Raw genomic sequence first — 22,705 nt, 5'->3', positions numbered from 1 at the left:
TATTTTAATTATTTTAGTGATTTATTTCCATTAGAAGCACCACAAAAAAATGGATATTGTTGTGTAGTTTACATCCACTTCTTCAGAGGGCAGTAGTGCGCGGCGGTACTTTGTGGTTACAGAAAAAAGGTTTTCACGTCCTCTTTCAGGTTTCTCTCTGATTCAACGACTTCCAGAAAAGCAGCGACAAAAACAATGTATCAGCAATCACTATTCTTGATATATTTAATAAATTATTAATAATTTTTATTTAAAAATTCCAGACACGTCATATGACATGGATTACTTGAAACTCATGTTTTGGTTTGCTTTCCATTTTCATTTTAACATAATTGTACCAGTCGACGAAACAGCAATAAAGTATCGGTTCGTCATCCATATCCTAAAGAGAAAATACAATTTTCTGAATTTTTATTACGAGTTATAAAAATTATCGATCTTTATCTTTCTCAGCCCTTGTAGAAAAGTGCTGAGCACTACGAGTATTTTGAAGCACTACTGTATTACAGCACTACTACACTATTGTAGTAGTGCAGAAGTGTTGAGTGTTCAGTAATGTTGAGTAGTGCTAAGATCTTCTATATATCCGCGTTTCGGCAAGATATAAAATGCAGGAAATGAATATGCATCACAGAAACTAACTATTAATAGCTTTATTTAAAAAAAAGCACTTTCAGAGACTCTACGAGCACACTCTTGTACGCGTTGACAACATATGTCAAAGTCAAGGTCGTTGGAGGGGGATCCCCTGATCTAGATACCGCATCTTATTTTAAAGACTCTAAAGCATCATTTAAAAGGAAAAAATTTTTTCGATTTTTTTTAAATTTCACAGTGGTGTTCCCCCTATACAAAACACTCCTTTTTCATTCAACGCAGAAAAATATGGCGTGTATCAAAATCCAAGGCGTCGATAGAATTGTAAATAAACAGTAAATTTCTTAAACCATTCTTACAGCATTATCGGAGATCGCAGCGAGGGCGGTCAATTCTTCCAAGGCAGGAATTGGTACCAGTTCACTAATCTGCTTTCCAGCATCGTGTTTATCGATCTTTTCTTCTATAGAATAATCACTTTCGTCGCTATCTATACTAGACTCAGAACTTCGCACATCTGATGTACTTGTATCTCGTTCCTTTCGAATCTAAAACCACAAATATTTACGTTTTGTACTGATCTAATTAAGAATTTTAAGAGAGATTAAAAAAGATTGTGCAGGTTACTGAAAAAATTATTTAAACTGTAGTTTTAATAAAAGTATTATTAATCGTATTATTAAATTAATAATCGTAGTCATTCAATATCTCAAATTCTCTACAAAATCATGAACCATTATTCTTCTGAAGAATAATTATGACTTATAATTACGTAAATTATGTTAATTTTTACGAAACGTCATAACAAAAATACATTATAAATGAAACTAATAATTTAAAAAAAGATATACATCTTATATAATATGTAATAATGAATAATTGTTTATATGTTCACGCACCCACTGCCATTGGTCGAAAAGAACCCACGCTTGAATTAGGTACAGAATCATAACGAAGATCGACAATATGCACATTACAAAGTTGTGAATAAAGACAGGATGCTCCAGTATTTCTTCGTCAGTAAATTCGGTAACGTCGATGTACATATCGGCGTGTTTCATCTCCATTATTCCTGTCACGAGCATCAGAATAGCTCCTGCTGCGCATATTGTGAGAGGCTTACAGGTTTATTTTCACAGCAATGCATAATTATTTAATATAGCGTAGTTAAAATTTTATTTATTATATCTGTATTGTGACAACTAATTCTGCGAAATGAGAAATGTGTATATTGAGTTTATAATTGAAATTTGTCATTTTATCAGTGATGAGATATAATTGTTATTACTGGAGAGAGAGAGCTCGAATTGTGCATTAGTGTTCCAAAGATATACAGTAAAAAACATTTTGTACTTGTGTTAAAACCAGTCTTTGTTAAAATTTATATATAATGTATTTAATTTTTAACATACCTGAGTTAACTTATGTGATTATGTTATTTGAATATTTTAAATTGGTAACATTTTTTAGTGTTAAAATAAAACAATTTATAAATGAATGAACAAAATATAAAAAGTAAGAGTAACATAGAAATAATATAATTTTAAAATTTAAGTTGTTAAATAAATAAATAAAAGGTAAATATACATATATTAATTTAACATATAGTAAATGCTAATTTTATTGAATAAATATGTTGCCAAATTATTGTTTCCAAATTGTGTTAAAGTGTGTTTTTATTTTAATTTTAATGTTTGTTTTTTAACACATTCATCTTATGTTAAATTAACACAAAATTTGTTTGAATCGTTTGAGATACGTAAAATTTATTAAATTTAACATAAGTTTTTCAGTTGTAATGTTTTTGAAACTGTGTCAAGAATTATATCCATTGTAATTAATCGCTGTAAAGAAATTTGTTGTCTATATTTTATACATTTAACAATTTTGGAAAAAAATTTACTATCATAGGCCTATCGGGAACTATTTTTCTAACAAGCCAGAGGATCATAAAAACAAGACTCAGTAGCATGCAAATGGGATATACGAAGAAAATAGGATTTCTTTCCTCTGGCAACAACGGGATCGTGTCGTCCTTTTCTCGCGCACGTTGATTCATATAGTGATGCACGTGATGAAAAATTTCGATAGCCGACGTCATCACCTAAAAAGATCTTTCATCGTAATATTTCCGACATGCTTATCAAGCAATCAAAATTGGTAAAGTAAATCTAAAAATATCGAAAATACTCTCATTGTCAGTAATAAAAATAAATACAACATACACACAGAAATATCTTTCCTCAATAAAAATAAAAATATAGTAATATGAATAAATAAATATAGAAAAATAAATAAATATAGTAACATGATAAAGTATTAAGCTAATTAATAAACAAATAATTTTTTAAATATATTAAGTAAAAAGAACCAAACCATCTATGGTCAAAGTTAGATGTTGGAATAATAATTCTGTATGTAATTTAATTCAAATTTATTTCAAATTGATGATCAAATTTAATTTGTGATTATTATTATTATTATTTCAATTCATTTTGATTACAAGTCCTGAATCGGCGCGCAAACAACCGAAAAGCAAATGTATTTAAAATAAAAAAAATTACATATGTATATTATATAGAATTATTATTCCAACATCTATATATGTATATATAGTCACATTTATACGTCTTTGACCATAGTTAGCATTTCTTCTTACTTGATTTTTTCATATGTCGGTCTTATTCTCATTTATTATTTATTCTAAATATATATATATATATTATATTTGGAAGTGTGTGTGTGTGTGTGTGTTTAAAGAAACTACCATCTATCTTACTCATTAAAATTAGCCTAATACCTTATCATATTATTATTGTTAATACAAATCAAGCAAAAATTAATTTAATTTAAATAAATATAGGTTACGAGAAGAAAATACTAATATAAAAAAAGACTCTGAGTAAACTGCAGTTTTCATAGCACTCAAAAGATTCTCAATATTCGCTGTTATATATTGTGCTAACGATGCTCTTAACAGGTTTCCACCGATCGTGACAAAACCATCAGCTGAAATAGAACGCGGGTAATTGAATACTGCGGCGAGCCGCCGGTTTTCTTCCTGAAGCGATTAAAATTCGCGGAGTACACGGCGTTGGCACGCGTGTTCATGCGTAAATATGTCTGATGCGTGTCCAATGTTCGATGCACATGTCGTATCCGATTACATAATAAAAATATCAATGTCACGATTATCGTTATACTGAATCACAACGCAAACGGCAAGAAATTCCGATCGAAAAACTAGGTCGGTCGTATTGTTTCAAGCATAAAATTATTTTATCTTGGGATGGAAGCACGTAACGACAGCGATGTGCTTTCTTAGATATTACGTGTCATGTTTTTTATCGTGTACAAGAGGCGATAACGAAATATTATATTCCTATGATGCATTTATTTTGTACGTGTGCAAGAATATTTTTAAATTTACTTTACCTAACGATTCAATAACATATAAGAATACATAACGAATGCAGTTATTTGGTCTTACACTTCTTACAATATAAATGTGTATATCTTTTGACACAACTGTGGCAGTAAGTATGAACACCCTTAATTTATTCCCTCAAAAAAATACTAACAATAATAAAAATAAAAAAAAAATGAAATATTGAAATCGTTATAAAAATAAATATTACTTTTTGATAATATCGGTTTTTAATTTATTTTTCATTAAATACAAAATGTTTATGTCAATTTTTGAGGGAGCTTTATACATATACGTATGGCCAAGGCTGTACTGTTTTCTTTTTAATTCTCCATCTACAATCTGAGTCTTTTTTTACAAGTAAAGTTTCACTCTCAATTTTCTCTGAAATAAAAAAGTGCTAATTCCGATTCTCCTTCCTAAAATAATCGAAAAAATTATTTAATAATTATGTAATAAAAGTAGAGATGTTGAAAAGTAATCTTAAATTTTTTCATATATTTGAAAATCCAGAGCAGTAAAAAAATTTTAATTTTATGAAAAGATCCAGATTGCAGACCGAGGGAATAAGAATATGATTGCAGACGGAAGGTTAATTATATTTTTCACACATTGAAAATAACGCGTAATTACTTCCTACTATCGGCTTCAGTTCTCCGGAATAAACATTTTGCACATATGAGAAGATTAAGTTACGTCCGTCTCACGAGCGATGTAAATTTTTCAACACGTTCGATCCCTTACAAGTTGAACAAAGTGTAAACTAGCGTGCACGACATGCGAAAGGTCCAATCTTCTCTGAAACTCTCTTTCGCCGTTGTAATGCATAGCCGCAAGCCTGGCAACTTCTCGGAGTCTGTGAAGCTCCAGTTCGGCTTCATCTTTCTCCCTAATCGATTCTCTATTTTCGGCTCGACTCACCATTAAATCGTTAATTATTAACACAAATTGTCGGTAAATTTCCCTGTCAGTATAACCTAAATGTAGCGACTGAATATGACGTTCTTGAATTATCTGACAAATGAACAATGACAGGAATGATATCCGTAATCAATTTATGCCAATTAAAGTTGTCTCCGTCAAGAGTACAAACACAGAGAATCAATTAAATCTCAGTTGAAATTACTTACTCGACGTTAATAAAACCGGTTCTTAGATAATTTAAGAGGATAGATGCAATGTAGAAATTATATAATAAATATAAATATAAAGTATGATTACGAATTACATAATTTTTTTACTGCAAAATAATTTTATTATACGGAATAATTTTTTTATGATACACAGAAAGAATGTTCTTGCGCTGAAGTATTTAAAAGATTTGGCTAGGTATAGATCTGGAAATAATTTTGTTTGGACCATTGAAATAATTATATAGGACAATTAAATTGATTTCTAGAATGTTAAATCTTTTTCGTCAACGCTTAAGCATTCTGTATAATTATTTTAATAATCGGAGACAAAATTATATTTAAATCTAGTTTTTTTTGATACTTCAGCAAAATCGTTTTTCCATGTATTTTCAACTTCAGTTCTGATTTCAATTCAAATTTTTAATTGTCTCGATAGTCTTTCTGTTTAATTAATATCCTGAAGAAAAATTATTTTTTATGAGAAAGTAGAACAAATGCCAGTAATTGTTCCAAATAATGGAATTTCTAATCTTTTCATTTTCTTTCTCTTTATATTTATGTCCTTCAGTTAAAATATCAACGTATATTATTCTCGTTTGACGGATCCATGGGTTTGGTTGCATTAGAGTGCGCCGATACTTTCTCCTCGTAATCCTAAACTTTCTCGACCTTTATCTCGTCTTTTTGTCATATTTCGATATGGTAAAAGACGGGACAAAGATCGAGGAAGCTTAGAATTAAGAGGAGAAAGTACCAGCGCAGTCTCAATATATGCAACCAAACGCACAGATCTATCATATCTATCGAGAATGATGTATGTCGGTCTGACAGAGATAAATATAAAGAAAAAATTAAAAAGCTAGAAATCCCACCATTTGGAACAATTGCCGCCATTTGTTCTATCTTCTCATAGAGAAATTATAATTTTTCTTTGGAGATATGCTTAACTACAGACACGGATTCTCCATTCTCGAGTTAAACTTCATAATTTATCTTCACAACAAATAGTAGAGAAAAAATGCACAGATTCTTAAATTAGGTACTTAATAGAGAAATACTGTCGTCTTTCAAAACATCATGATTGATAAAATAAAATTACATGAACATTTTTTTTATATTTTTGGATTTATTTTCTTGCCAGCGCTTCCCGCGATCGTTTCATGAACGGATACAGCTTCAGAAGAGAGTTTAACAGATAGGAAATGTTCGACAACTGCGAAAACGAAGTTTTACGATCAGATTTCGATACGATCGACGAACATGCGACACTGTGAAAGACGTTTTGGAAATTTTCCAATGGAACGTCCGCGCTTTTAACAAGAGAATGGCGAGGATGTAGAAGGTTGTTGGCACTATTACCGAAAGTGTTCCCAAAATAACTTGCTGATCTCTTTTGATGATATATTAAACGATTCTCATCTGTGAAAATCAAGATCGCTGTGACAAACGCATTATAACATGATATACGTTTGATGTCATCTCCGCTCTATTTCGAATTCGTGCATTAAGTAAAATTAACATATGACGAAATTAAACATATGATTGTTGCATTCAAATTGTAAGCTCGCAAACATCGTGCAATATAATAAATTTTAGAATATTAAATTACATTATATTTTTTCGTTGATCTTTAAATATATAAAAACAAATCGGTTACATTTGATTAAATTGTTTTAAGGCCGACTCTTACCTACTCACTGAAAGCATCTTATAATGTAAGAAGCGAGAATACATAAAGAAAATTGTTATAAAAATTACATTAAAATGTAAACATTTTTTAATAAAACAATTTGCAATCAATAGAATAAATTTATAAGATATACTAAAAACTACCCTTGTGTTCTGGTAATTAATGAATGAGTAATCCATATATTTGGAACTGAATTGTGTCAAACTAAATGCGAAATAAGGTACATGATGGCTGTCGAAAATAAATATAATTTTATTCTACTCTAAGATAAAAGAAGAATTTTCGATATATCTTATATACAAATATATTCCATCAAATATTGTTTTATTGTAAATATTGATTTATTGAAACATATTTCTATTTTAATATATTTTACAAAAAATCTTATTGTGTTTTCTTACTTCTGACGTCATCAATCTAAATATCTTATGGTCAGAAGCTTTAATTAAAATAAATTCCTAAAAGCGTCTTACAAAAATTACAAACAAATCTCCTTTAATTAGTTGTAACTTTTTTATTATTAAAGTACTAACATTGCTACAATTACAGTTCTAAATTATTGTTTTATTCTTTTACTTTTTAAGAGAGAGCAAACTTTTTTCTCTATAATAAATCTTAGATACAATATATGTTTAGCATAATGGACGAATGAAAACGACAGTACGGAGAACTAGACTCAGCAGTATAGTTTTCCGGGAGGTCATAAATACTTTTCTCGATGAAAGTGAACGTTTTACAAAGAACTGTAAGCTTTATGAGCCCTTTCGAACGTTTTTATAACGCTTTTAAGGATTTCCGACGTTGTGCAACACTTATGTTGAACTTTACTTATTGTAAAATTCTTTTTTCTTCTATATATTTGACATTTTTGTAAAAGTATAGAGACTTTGTGGAACTTTTGTAATATATTTAAAAGACTATTACGATTTATGTTATAATATTTATAAAACTCACTACACAAATTGTTGCTATGATATTAACAATATCGTAATAGATAAAAATCTATTTCGATTCTATTTACTTTTCACGGTCGATTAAAAATTTAATCTTCGATATTATAATCGCTTCCTGCTATCAAATGAAAAAAACTTACATTATTATCGAAGAATGCAGATGAACAGCTGACATATCATTGTCAGAGTTGCATCTTGCAGCTGCGTACGTTGCAATTGCAAATTGCAGCTCACGGTTGATTCTCGAGTGTCCGGTGGGTATAAACGCGGAGGTAAGATACTTTATTGTTTTACTTATCCTTCGAGTTGCCGTTCAATGTATAATTATAATCCTAGATGACACATTACGCAATGCTGCAACATGCGCACCCAGATAAAAAGCGCGTGCCTTTTTTTCTTGAAATTTATCACCTTCTTCGTGTAGTCGTCATTCTCTCGATAACATTCATAGGGAGAGAGAGAACATGTGGATGCCCCGTGTAATTGCGCCTTTTGAATGGCGCCTTCGTTCCTTTCTCCACCGTCGCCCAGACGACCTTGGCGGTGCGATCGAACAGAAAAATCCGATTTGCTTCTTTTACCGATGCTATTACTGATTCGATAAATTCTCAGGGTAATCGTCGACGAGACGTTGGCGCAAGTAGGAAGACACCGCACGAGGAAGAAATCAATTTTCCAAGTGAAATTTATTTCTTGCCGTCGCGGTAAAGATACGAGGGGCAAAAACGTCTCCGCTCGACTAAACAAGTGGCTCTTAAATAACTTTCTGTTACGCAATTTCTACTCGTATTTTGCCATCTTCCGTTATTGCACGCGTTATTGCTTAACGGGTAATTACAAGTGGATATTATATTAGTAAAAAAAATTTGTTCCTCTGAAGAAGGATAAGAAACGTTAATTATGCGAGATATATCTCGAAGAAGAAATCGTACTTCGCTGGTATGCATCCATTTTATTAAAATAACATACAGTAGTTCAAGAAATATAAAAGTTTCTCTGCTGCAAAAAGATATTTACACATTACAGAAGAATGTTAGATATTTATGATCATAATTAATAATAGCAAAATAATTACAGTTGGGAGTTCCACTTATAGTTATATCATATGTTAGTAACAATAATTATGTGTATATCTATAATTCTACAAAAAAAATATGTAGTTGGCATAAAAAATGATTATAAATTATAGTTATATTATAAATTATGATAGTTACAACAATTACAATTTTTTTCAGTGCACAAGTGGGGGAACTATACGCACCAAGGGAAATTTATTGCCTTGGGGAATGATTTTCCAAGTTTAAAGCGATATGGAAATAGAAACTATAAACATTCTTCTACCATTACGTATCCTCATATCGAACAGATTTTCATTCAATAATATTGTATTTAATCAAAAGGAAAAAAAACGAAAAAGCGAAAAAATTTCTCGCGCGGTCGGGTAATTGTGCGCAAAACAAAAGTCGTAAGAAATGAATAATTTGTAGAACGTTGACAAAGAATCAGAAAATATATTCATTATATTACAATATAAATATATATTAAACATATTTTAAATATATATTGATACCTATATATTAAGAAAAAATACAAAATTAATATAATACTAATGCACATAGACTTTGGCAAAATGAAATTGCAAAATAAAATAGTAATGCCAAGAAGAAACGAAAAAATTAGTGCTAGAGTCATATAGTATATGGAAGATGGGTAATTGTGTGCATTTTAAAACGCTTGCGCACAGTTGCCCGCCGCGATCTGACTCGGTACGAAATACGATTACTTGAACAATTCCTAATCAAACTTAATAAATAACAGCTCAAAAGGTGCACATAATAACGTACTTTAATAACGCAATTTTAAACAAACAAATTAAAAATACGGACTTATACTACCACCTTACTTTCTGAATGCTAAAATAACAAGAAAAGATGTGATTTCACTTTTTCGCATTTCTCTGGCTAGCAATGTATTTACGTCGTATCTTTTGGAGTTATATCTTGAGGACGACCTCCTGCGTAAAAATTTCACCATGGTGATGCCTTCATCTATTGGAAAAGTACCAAACCAGGATGCGCGCAATTACCCGCTGCGCACAATTCCTCCACTTTCCCCTATACACATCAAAGATTTTACACACACACACGCGCGCGCACGCATGCACGCACGCACGCACATATTGGAGAAAATAAATTAAGATTGGAAACAAATTTTCGCAAAACTAATCGGAGGAACGTAATTTCGAAATATAAAGCGATTCAAGAAAATAATTAAAGAAACAAAGTGGTTGGATACAATAGAGCAACAGGAGTCAAGTATTCTAATTCTTGTGCAAACTAAACGGTTAACAAAACAACTTTATTAATAATTAATCCGTTTACATGTTTCAACATCACTGTCTCTGAGGATGGCTCAAAAGTGAGCCGAACATGTAAGCGGATTAATTATTATATTAATAAAGTTGTTTTGTTAACCGTTTGGTTTGCACAAAAATTACCGTGTTTGACTTCTATTGTCCAGTTGTATCCAACCATTTTGTATTATTAAGGAGTCTTTAAGAATTAATTTATGTTTAAAAAAACAAAGATTTATTTGCGCAAGTGAAAAAAATGTGAAGATATTCCCCCCTCCCTCTAAAAATTGGCTTTATCCATTTCCGGTCGTATTTATTATAATAAATTCGTCAAGTTGTACAACGCTTTGTGCTAGAAGCACAAAATCTAAATTGTTCAAATCCATCACACTGTAACACCCATTGTTTCCGATACACCGCTGCGAACGATAAGTAACAAATGTGGAACCGGCTGTAAACGCGGAGAGTTTGAGCGATGAATCAATCGGTGTTCGGCGTATTTCTTACTGCCTATTGAGAACTTGTACGTTTCGTTTTCACCTGCACAGCAGCCTTCTTAAAGCCATCGGAGATTTCGTGCGAGATTTGCGCAACGAGTTATCTTCCCTTGTATTTACATCGCGAGGGAGGATGGAGAGGGAAAGGGTTGTTTATGTCTCTCCCTCGAGAAATACGAGAGGCAACGGGTGAAACACAGGCGTGCTCGAAGTAACAAAGACAGGGACCCTGCACAGAGAGCGCAGGGATTCCCACGCGGAATAATATTTTCTTTTGAGAAAGGATAATACGACGCGGAAGAAGAAACAGACGCGCGGTCTTTTGGCCCATGAAAAACGGCTCGCCTAACAAGAGCAATCTCGTGCTGATCCGCAAATCGTTTGTTCGAATTATTTGAGAGTGTCATTAGACGTGATAATAATAAAGCTTTGTAAGCGAAACGATATCTTCTGTTAATCGTAATGCTGAGATTTAAAATAACTAAAGTATGCAGTTGAAAAAGATAATGAGAGAAAGAGAGAATTTTTAAAACAATTTGTGTATTTTTAATTGAGTCATTGGCAAAAGTTATTATTTTCACCTTAAATTTTTTTTAGTAAGAGAGCAAAAGCTTGTGTAGTATTTTTTATTCAAATTAATAATAAATCCCTTTTTCTCGAAAGTTTAAGAAAAATTCAATGTTTTGATTAACAAAATGTTTATATGCTTAATATAGCATGAAAGGTACAATTTTTATTTATTAAAATAGAATGCATTGATTAAATTTGTAATTAAAAAATTTTAACTGATTTTTTCTTATTTAAAAAGTTCGATAAGAAATAAAAAAATTCCTTTTTTTTATTGTGTTTTTTATTATAATTTTTATTTGTATAGGAAGTGGACTAATGTACTTGCCATCAGACAATGTCATCAGACATGTCAGAAATTTAATGTGTTATTATTACTCAAGCAAGCTAGATATAAAAAAAAATAAGATAATAAAATAGACGCTCAAAGAAGGTATGAATAGATGAATGAGGATAAGTTGAAAATTGTAAATCACAAGTCCCCTTCTTAATACCATATTGCTGAAGTAAATAAAATTATTCTATTCCACTTTATATATTACAATATCTCACATATCATATAAATAAAAATCTATAAGTCTATTACGAATATTGTGTATCATATGCTATGATAATTTTACGAATAATAAGATATCATATCTTATTATAATAATATTCAAATAGTACTCTATTGAAATGGAAGAATTAAAAACACAAACAACTAAAAAAAATTTAGTACAAAATGTCTGCTATGTTTATTAAAAAATAATATTTCATAACACCTTTACAAAAATCTAATATTAGCCAATACTGAAAGACAGTAATAGTACTAATAATGACCTATTTGAAGTATTAAAGGCATTACTTTTAATACTCCAAATAATTAATTATCTTTCAGTAATAAATTAGCCAGTATCAAAGCTCTGTAATGCGTCGTCTACAATGGGCAGTAGTGGATTAAAGAGTAGGCGTAGAAATCGACCAATAATAGTTAATTATTTTCTTCACATTCGATTACGATTTGTTGACTTCTACGCCTACTCTTTAATCCACTACTGTCCATTGCAGACGACGCTTAAGGAAACTGATGGATACAAATGCATTTGCAGCAGTAAGGATTTAAGGCTTTAACTTCTTTGTATTTTCTTCACTACAATAAGGATTTAACTTCTTTTACAATTAGATTTATTTTTCTCTCTGGACTTTATAGGATTCGTAATTGTTTCAGTTTTAAAACGTACAATTCATAACCAAGAAGCTAAGAAGAATTCAGGAATTTCAATATCTAATTCTTTTATATTTTTGGATATAGCTGTTTTTGAATATCAACTATTCAATTATGCGATATTAATTTATATTAATTTAAGTCAGAGTATTCTATAAATTAACAATAACTCTTTACAAATAGTATATTTATGTTTTTTATCCATGTAATTCAACATGAGTGGTAAACTTAAGCAAAAAAGTAACTATTCGGGCGTGGTTCATCGATTTTCTCGATCAATACGAATCCATCGGTAGCAAAAGTGCATTTCGGTCCAGCCTTGATTCAGCTTTTTACCGGACAAAATCTGTATGCCGGTTTTGCAACGGGTTAAGCGACCTTCTCCGGGCTTTCTCGTTTCGTGCCTACGGGAGTTTCATTGGTCCACGGGGTTATTTTCGGTAGTTGCCGCCGCTGCCGCCGCTTCGCAAAACTGCATTTCCGGTATGCGCTCGCGGAATGCACCGACCGCCGGCGAACCATACTGTTTTCGATCGCGTTTTCGCATCTCTTGCCGTCGTCGCCGCCGCAGTTAACCCAGTTACGACGACGGTGATTACTTATTGCTTTATAGCGGGGTCGCAGTTATTAACACACTGCCATTCGCCGGTATACTATCGTATACACGCTGTTGAACACTAGACTCTTTGTCGGCGAAAGAATTTTAATATTAACGCCACGCGGCATCGCGGCGCGGAATTGCGTCGTCCTGGCGCAAGTCGTTCAGATCGGACTCTTTTATTTTACGTGCAACGTAAATACGGACTTAGCAATCAGCCGCTCTGATGTCACGCCGAACGATGTCATATATGTATATGTCAATTAATTCTTTTTTAATTTATTTCCCTGAGCAGCTCGATCGTTTTCACGATAAGCAGACCTACCGAATTATTTCCTTATTAGGAAAAAATTCTTATTATATAAGAAGCTGAAAGAAACAATAAAATTTAAAATTTTACATAAAAAATTAGTTTTATCTACAAAGTGCTTTTTAAAAAATTTTCTTAACCAAATTACGCGACTTTGTGTGTGGAACTAAATTGGCAGTTTTTACAAACAAATTGAAATTTGGTCGAATTTCATCGAAAAAGAAAAAAATTTTTATTGAGTTGCAGACTGTTGAATGTATGTAATTTCGTTAAAATACATAACTATAAAAATAACAATTTTTTAAAATCAGCTAAATGCATGTTAAAATATAAGCTTTATAATTTTTTAGTTTTTTGTCTGCAATGATTTTTCAAGAGAGTTCCAGTGATATAAAAATTATACAATTTTGAGCCTATTTTTTGTTGAATAGTGTAGAATAATATAGAATCCTAGAATACGTTTCCACAATTATACGCATAAAATACATCACAAAAACTTCTTTGGCCTAATGTACATTAATGTTTTTGTAGAAATAATAAACGTCATTCGTCCACTTTTTCAGAAATGTTTTATAGAAAAACATGTATTTTCTTTGAAAAATACAGGTGAGTTTGAAATACGAATAAGCCTATCAAATAGTATTAGCACAATAATATCCATTTCTACTAATATAAACAATTTAATCCCTTTATCTCACTCTCAATCTTCTTTAAATTTTTTAAACTAAAAAAATATAAACAGCAAATTAAAAGATGAAAACTAATCTATATTGATAGCTGATCTACATAGTGTAGGAATGGATATAAATCGGATTTAACTGTAATCTTTTGGACTAAAGATAAGATCACGCTTGAAAGTGAAACGAATTCCGGTTTCAAGAGATTCAACCAGGATGTGGGGAAAACTGTCGATGAAAGTAATTACGGTGGTAAGAGATATATAATTTACAAGAAGATTATATTCATCACTCACCGTTTAACATATCCGGATGTTCCAGAAAAAACGTCCTAATGCGTTTTGAATTTCATAGAGCGGATCATCTTTTTTATTACTTATCATTTCTCGAGCAAAGTTTAATTAAAACTCGGCATATTTCTAACACTACGTAACTTTTTTATATAAATAAAAAATTCTGAAGAATAAATTTTAAAGAACACAAATGAGAAAATATTTTATCGAACGTTTTATATAGAGTTTATTTAATATAAATCATTTTTAAATACTCTTCTTCTCCAAAGAAATGTTTAAAAGATATTACTTATCGAGAAATACGTATAAGTACATTCTTGAATTTAAAATTCTTTGAAGGAGCACGGTGGTATATACATACGAAGTTCGAATCGGAGTCGAAATTCCTTCGGGCAATTAATTAACTCGTCTATTAATTACTACCATTAAGTAAGAGCAGCGGGCTAGAATCAAAGAAGCACAGTACTGAATGGAATCTTTATGACTGCAAAGAAGTATGAGAAATCAGATCTTGTGTGTTTCAGCAAGCTTATAGCGTTTTTCCTTGGGATACACTGAGTGTAGCCTTGCACCGTATCAATTGCATGTAAGCGCTACACTGCACTGGAGTTGTGCACACCATAGTGTATCTTACTTCATTATTGCGCTAAAATCCTGCTCCCGGTTGACTTCTATTTTTTAATTTTAAATGTCATACTGATTCTATACCGTCTCTTTGAGACGGTGTAACAAAACCCCTTCGTGCATAAAATTTGTACTACATCGTAGCCACGGAAACACGGTACACCGAATGAGCTTACCACCAGCCATAGAAACACATTACACTGTCTGAATGTTGCACTGGTGGGCGATAGTGTAACCAAGAGAAAACGCTATTAGTTTACTTTGGTCCGTCCTCTCTTTTCTTGCTCAATCATTTCGAAATACACCGACGCGATATACCAACTTTTTATCTTCGTAAAGCACGGGTGCCCAATTAGTTAGTCTGAAGGGCCACATTTCAGATTTTGACTATTGCCCGCGGACCAGGCTAATATCAAATTATTGCCCTCTTTGCGTTATCCGGGAATCACCACGTGGAAATGAGGCAATGATAATCCCTATTTTTGTTTTTTTCCCTTTTGTTCTTTCTTTTTTTTTGCTTTTTTGTTTTTTTAATTTTTTTTATGTTTTTAATTGTTAATTTTTTAATTTAATTTTAACTGCCTTTCTCTAGTTCTAGTCATTCTATTTTTGAAAACTTTTGAACTGATAACTTTCAAGTAATAATCATTACTGGTTCAATCACATAATTATATATTTTTATGTTTATGTATTTTTATATGTTTATATATTTTATAAAATCAATATAGCTAAGGAGGGCTACGAGCTGAATTATTCCATTGGTAATTGTAGATAAAGAGATATATTGAATTTGAAACAAATCAAACGCAAGTAATAAAAATTAAAATTAAATATATTAAACGCAAATATGAAACAATTTAAACGCAACAATACAACAGACGTTTCAACCTCGATTGGGTCATTTTCAATGTTTCAATACAATAATAAACAATAATTATAAAATATATAAAAGTTTGCTCAGTATAAAGAAATAAAATTATTAAATAAAATTAAATCGCATCATGAATCTATTTGGCGTCTCATTTTAGTCGTCCATAGAATAAAAATATTCAATCTTGAGAATTGAGTCTCAAATGTCATTGTAAATATACATACAGATTGTTTCTATTAAAATAAATGAAGCAATTTTATCGATTGTAGAAGATATATTTATAATATAAATAATGTAAGTAATCAACAAAACAATCATTAATTCTATAATGTATTATCTCTATGAGTTATTATATCTTTTACAATCGATAAAATTGCTTCATTTATTTTAATAGAAACAATCTGTATCTATTTACGGTTGTGGGTGCGGGCCGGATTGAAAGGCTGCGCGGACCGGACATTGGGCATCCGTGTCGTAAAGTAAGTTTAAAATTCGTTAATTTTACAGGAATTTTTCGAATGTTTGCTCTAATCTAATTAAAAGAATTTAATTAATTAACTTTTCATATATATATATATACCTTATTGATATCAGATTAATTTTCTTAGACTGCCAAAGTTATTTAAAAAATTTTTGTGAACTCAAACGTGATTCGCGATACGTCGACAGAGCCCATGGAATCATCTGCGGTGTAGGAAACAGGAAATCCTGAGCGGTGAAGCCGAGCAGAAACGTCGAGAGCACACAGAGTCTCCACTGTCTAGGAATTCTCGGTCTGTGGAACGAGATGAAGCGAACGGTGGCGGTGACCAACCGCCGCGCCGCGACCAGCTGCTTTCTCCCTGCGAGGAGGGATGCAAATGAGGGAGTACTTCTCATACGCGTACATACCTACATATCTTCCTCGTCTCTTCTAAATAGCTCGTCGCAATGCGTGCATCTCAGTCGTGCGTCCATATCGTTTTTGTTGGCGCCGCAGGCCCCCATTAATTACAGACGCAGTCAAAATAAGAATCTGCGTACATAAACGAATATATAATGAAAACTACACTAAGAGCACGGATGCATTGTGAAAAAGTACGAATGCATCTTCCAACTGACGTAGAATCAAATCTTGCTTGACGAAAAATGTTTCTGAGTTAGAAGTAATTGAGAACATTTTTGAAAGTTTCTCAAAAATATCGGGATTTTCTTCCATTTGTTAAAAAGAAACTATTAACAGAAAAAAATTTTCTTAATTTGAAAGAAAATTAATGAAATGTACAGCCTTTTTGTTATTTCATTCTATTTTTCTGCAAGTTTCAGGAGATAATCTCTATTTGAATAATATATATTTATATTAATTCTTTTAATAGTTAAAAAACGGTATACTTTTAATAAATAAATTTTTATATATATAATAAAAGATGTGCATTGTTAAATTCATAATGTCAAATTATACTCAATTTAAATTATTTTTAATCATTTGTATTATAAGTCGTTATTGTTCCTATTCAATATATATGTCGTTAATTTAACTAAAATAATAAAGTTACAAACAACTCAAGAAAACGTATTAAATTTGGCTTAAACTTCGTTTATTATTTATTAAGTGTATGTGTTAATAGGGACTTTGGTTACTTTAAAACTAATCACACAAATGGATTGATTTATATTTTGACACCCATAGAAGTTAAAAATGTTATTTAACTGAAGGGATTAGGTTACAATTGCTTTTTTGGTATCTTTGGAATGGTTGATAGAGCATTTTTGTTATTTGTTCCTAAATACCATAAAAAGAATCTGATTTTTATAGTGGAGACATTGTTGAACAATAATTATCCGGTTGATTTCATTTTCAATACAATAAATAAACGTCTCAAATCATTAATATATAACAAAACGTCAAAACAAAAAATTGACGCTTAAGTTAAATCTTTGACAGTTACTCATTTGATTGCTAACTGTCGTCTTGTTGACGCGCATAAGTTATCACTAAATATGGATACGGATATACACCGAAGTTAATTTAATTTTTAATTGATTATGTTCACGGTTTGATAGGTGAGTGATCATTTATTTTACATTCTTCCTTTATACCTTAATAAAGGTTGGATTATTTATATAGAATTCATCTTCAATTTATTTGGCCTGATCTGTTAACCTGGTGTGTTTATAAATAAAGCGGAATGATTGGGCACTCTCCTATCAAACCAGCTAAGAATTTTGATTGTACATGGACTAGATACACTGAGGATGGCTCGAATGTAAGCCGAAACGTCTGATTTTTTCGTATTTAATAAATCATTTGCTCGCACGACTTACCGCGAAAAAACTCTCATTAGCCTGCACTGAGAGAAATGTTTTGTACCAATAATCAAAGTTTTGTTACTGATACAAAAACTATTTATTGATATATGATCAATCAAACCGTTGGTTACCACGACAATATTAATTTGTTGAATTTATTAACTAAACTGATCATTTAATGGTACAAAACTGTTTTGTATGATGTTTATAGATCTTTTGTAATTAGAAATAGAACATTTTGTTACCGGAACAAAATGAATAATATATAAGTATCTCTCACTTTCTACAGAGTGATTATGTTTGACGTTTTTGAATTTCCTTAGCTTAGCAAAAATATATATAGATTTAGAGCAATTGAGATTACTAATCGTTCTGAAAAAATAGTCACCATGATTGATCATGGTGTGGTGAGAACCGAGAAGTCCACGAGATCAGTCTCTAATCGTCTCGGCTTTATAGAGGTATAGACATTGAATTTCTCTTACGAGAAGACACGTTATTTCTGATAGTTCCGCGAAACACTCCTTTCTCTACCATGGTGGATTACTTTGTTGAAATTACTAAAAAAATACTTATTTTATAATGGCAATCAAATTTTACATTGGTATTTACAAAACGTGAGTAACCAAATAAATTTGTACTGTTAAATAAAAAAATTTCGTTCATCTTACAAAAAAATATTGTATTTTGTAATTTTAACAAAGTAATCCAATGATAATCGGCGATTTGTGAATAATTCTCTTTTTTTGTTACCAATACTATATCTTTTCTCTCAGTGTGTTTTCTGTTTATATTTTTATAATCTCAGTAATTTAATAAGCGCAGTAAGCTTAACATGATAACGCACACTATGTGTTTCGGGTCAGCTGGATTATATCACCTCGTTATAGAAATTATGAGCACGGATTTATCTCGCGATTCTGCTTTGCGTAATACAAAGCACGTGACCGAATTGAGAAGAGAGCGGGAGGCGAGAAAGCAAAGAACAACATACGGTACACGCGGCCGTATCGCCGCAATTGCAGTGCGCACAAATCGCGATCGCTAATCACGAACCAGCTGGTCGGCTCCATGGCGCATTAAAGGTCTATCGATAACGCGAAATTGCGAGAGTTGGAAAGCACGTTGCGCAACGTTTCTTTCTAAAAGGCATCTCTCAGGGGAATACATCTATCAATACTTGAGAGCTGATTGCTGCGTCGAATCATATTAACTTCGATTACCTGAAACTTTTTTTCGCGAGCATATACGTAGTTTGAATTTTCATACAGGATAAGTTAAAAGTTATTGCTTGAATGATTTCATCACATATGTGTAATAGATGAAATTAAATTTGCATCAACAGTTCACCCTTGCAGAGATCTAATACTGATCAATTTAATACTCAGGATCGGTTAATATTAAAGGCTAACCTAGGCTATGCCTAAAGATTTTACTGTCAAATTTGAAACGTAAACTGAAATAACATTGTCACAAATTAATTTGATTGCCAATTTAATAACGATTCTTAATAAGGCATTAAAACACTGCAAAGAGCTTATTGCAAAAAATATCACCTCAGTCTTTCTTAATTATTTACGTTTCGCTTGTACTAAAAAAGAGTGCGTATATTTATAATAAATGGAAGAAAAAATATTGCCTAGGTATATAAAATTGAGTAGTAAATAAATAACTTTGCGCATCTCAACAGTTAATATAAAATTTATTTGATAGGAAGCCTTATCATAGAAACAAATATTGGTAGTACCATATGCACATGCATTTTTAAAACATACTGTACTATTTTATCGTATGGATTATGACGTCCACGACAATCGTTTTTAATCTGTTAATAATGAATCAATATAAAGCATATCTCTTTTCCACTGCAGATAGCACAAGAATTGCATCGTGTATGGTGAATTTGATACCATGTGAGTCGAATTAGTCTAAAGTATTCATGGAATTCAGTCTTAGATGACCATTGACTCAGGCATTTATGATTCATATACTGCGCATAACTTCTCCATCAAATCGACAGCGATTGAACGCACACTGTTAAATTCATAATATCAAACTATACAATTTGAATTATTTTTAATCTATAAATCGCTACTGTTTTTACTTAACGTGTCGTTAATATGACTAAAACAATGGAATTAATAATTTAACTTAAGAAAATGTGTTATATATATAAGTTTAACTCAAATTTAGTTTATTGTTTTATATTAACAGCAAATGCATATGTTATGGACGTTCAGGGTCGGCGAGTGAATTTGATATGTGTTGAAGTGCCATACTACATCTAATTAAAATTTTTAAGAAGTAATTTATTGGAATCTTTATTGGTGATATCTGAATGAACAATGCTGCGCGTTCTGATTACATCTTGGCGCGGAATCTCCTTTCTTCTGGGCGACCAATTAAAATAAAGGATATTTGATGTAGGGACGTGTATATGAATTCTGATCTGCTTGGTATGGGCACGTTATAGTTCCATCTTCTTCTTTTCCTTCTTCTTTTTCTCTTTCTTTTTCTTCTTACATTTCACAGATTGAGATACTCCAAAAGGTGATAAAAAATCAAAGTTGTATTATTGAACGAAATCAAAAGTTTCATAAAATAGATATTTAAAAGTACTTATCCCTAGAATTATATATAAATAAAATAATTAATTTATCTGTAATAGAAATAGAAAGTCAAAAAGTGTATAGAATTATTAGGCTACAATTATAAAAGATGTTCTGATTTTCCACTAAAATTCCAATTAATGCAACCACACTCTTTTTTTCAATGAAAGAAACATCTGCAGTTAACTTCATTTGGTAAATGTATTCCAGTTATTTAGTGTAAATTATATATTATGAATGCATAATTTACACTAACGATAGCAGAGGCCCACATAGATATTTTATATTTGTATTGGATTGATTTAGATTTTGACACATATAAAAGTTAAAAGTAACAAAATGTTATCTACCTCAAGGAATTGAATTACCGTAATTACTATGATATCTAACACTGTACACATTTATTAATACAATCCGGCAAGAAAGTTTGCCCACGTTCAGGAAATTTCTTTCGATCCCGAAAGGCGCGGAAAGCAACAGCGTCTTTCATTCCCTTCTCAACTCTGTATATGTTTCTCATCCTCTCAACTTTCGCTGACCCGCCGCGGGTGTGCCTAACCGACAATTAAACTTTCATAACTTGTCCATTAGCGCGAATTAACGCGCTGCACTAACTCATCTAAATTCCGCTGATGCAACGCACTTAATTTACGCGCGAGCGTTGACCGCGCGCGCTGTGAGCCAGCGGGGGTTGTGTTTCGCCCTCCTTTTCCCTGGAGAATGCGTTCGCGCGAGCAAAACGGTAACGACCGGGAGAGATCGAGGGACGTAGATCGTGCAGATTGGGAGGGAATGAGAACGAGAGAAAGAGAGAGAAAGGGAGAGGCGAGAGCTCGGAGGCAAACGACAGAGGGACATTTAGAGACTGATGGCACAAACCTTTTAGGCAAACTAATGCATCGAACCTGTAACATCACAGAGGCTACTCCAACAGCTCGATCTGTTCTGTCCCGCACTCCCGATTCCCCCGCTGCAATACACTCGTATACAAGCGTGTACGTGCCAGCGGGTTCATTATGGGAAATGCATCGCTGATCTCTACACGCGAATGGCCCGGTGATGCGTGTACTCGATGATAACCAGCAATGTGCGTTGAGTACTTTTTGTAATTTTGCCTCTGTAAGAAAACTGTCAACTGATCAAGAATCTGAGGTCACCAATTAACAACAACTCGCTCAACTTTTGTTTCGGAATATTCAAGCAATTATTGATATAATAAAGATGATAAAAATTAAGAAAAAGTAATAAAAGAAAAAAGTAATTAATAAAAGTAACGAAATTAAAAAATAATATCCTTTCCTTTTTTACGACTTCTTAATTAATTTTACTCGTTATTTATTTAATTAAATGTTTTTATACGAGCCAATTTAAAATTCAAATAAGAGGCAATAAACCACTACGCCAGTTATCAGAGGAGAAAATAATATATTATAAAAAGAATACAAAAAGACGTTTCGGTCTTAAATTAGACCATCTTCAGTTCAAATAAGGCGAGATACACACGCAAAGTTAAAATAAATAATAAAAATTATAAAGCCGCTATTAAATACAATTCATTCAAATGTTTTTCGAGCCAACGCAAATTTAGATCGTACAATTAAAATTAACGAAAAATCGGCGAAATGAAAAATTGAAACATCTAATCATCCAGTTCCTGTACTATTGGCTGAAATATTGTTAACACAGAATTTGGAAATCTTGTGTACAATTTTTCATTTCGCCGATTATTATGTACCTAGAAGAATTCTATGGGGCTTGTCAAAGGCCTTCTGATATAGACGTGGAACATTAATTACCGAAGAATCGATTTTGTACACAGAGAAAAATTTTAATTGTACGATCTAAATTTGTGTTGGCTCGAAAAACATTTGAATGAATTGTATTTAATAGCGGCTTTATAATTTTTATTATTTATTTTAACTTTGCGTGTGTATCTCGCCTTATTTGAACTGAAGATGGTCTAATTTAAGACCGAAACGTCTTTTTGTATTCTTTTTATAATATATTATTTTC

The 22,705-nt window shown here is 31.7% G+C and overlaps 1 protein-coding gene across 1 annotated transcript; it reads right to left on the bottom strand.

Annotated features, from left to right (window-relative positions):
• Nucleotides 1-268: 268 nt before the first annotated feature.
• LOC108770544 (uncharacterized) lies at nucleotides 269-5,031 on the bottom strand. Its single transcript, XM_018522175.1, has 5 exons — nucleotides 4,769-5,031; nucleotides 2,501-2,701; nucleotides 1,497-1,715; nucleotides 957-1,145; nucleotides 269-382 (listed from the first exon to the last, which is right to left on the bottom strand). Exons 1-5 carry the CDS (start codon nucleotides 4,946-4,948, stop codon nucleotides 269-271), a joined length of 903 nt encoding a protein of 300 aa, XP_018377677.1. The 5' UTR covers nucleotides 4,949-5,031.
• Between the last annotated feature and the right edge of the window lie 17,674 nt (nucleotides 5,032-22,705).

The sequence above is a fragment of the Trachymyrmex cornetzi genome, unplaced genomic scaffold, assembly GCF_001594075.2.
Source record: "Trachymyrmex cornetzi isolate Tcor2-1 unplaced genomic scaffold, Tcor1.1 scaffold129, whole genome shotgun sequence".
Classification (NCBI taxonomy): domain Eukaryota; kingdom Metazoa; phylum Arthropoda; class Insecta; order Hymenoptera; family Formicidae; genus Trachymyrmex; species Trachymyrmex cornetzi.
Note: the sequence above shows the minus strand (reverse complement) of the source record. Positions and strands in the feature narration are given on the sequence as shown.

What these genes read in the sequence shown, in the direction of transcription:
- LOC108770544 (XM_018522175.1), bottom strand. Translation starts at nt 4,948, where the DNA reads ATGGTGAGTCGAGCCGAAAATAGAGAATCGATTAGGGAGAAAGATGAA. An exon ending in TTCCCGATAGGCCTATGATA is followed by an intron (nt 1,716 to 2,500) that starts GTAAATTTTTTT and finishes TAAACCTGTAAG; the next exon opens with CCTCTCACAATATGCGCAGC. An exon ending in CTGCGATCTCCGATAATGCT is followed by an intron (nt 383 to 956) that starts GTAAGAATGGTT and finishes TTTTCTCTTTAG; the next exon opens with GATATGGATGACGAACCGAT.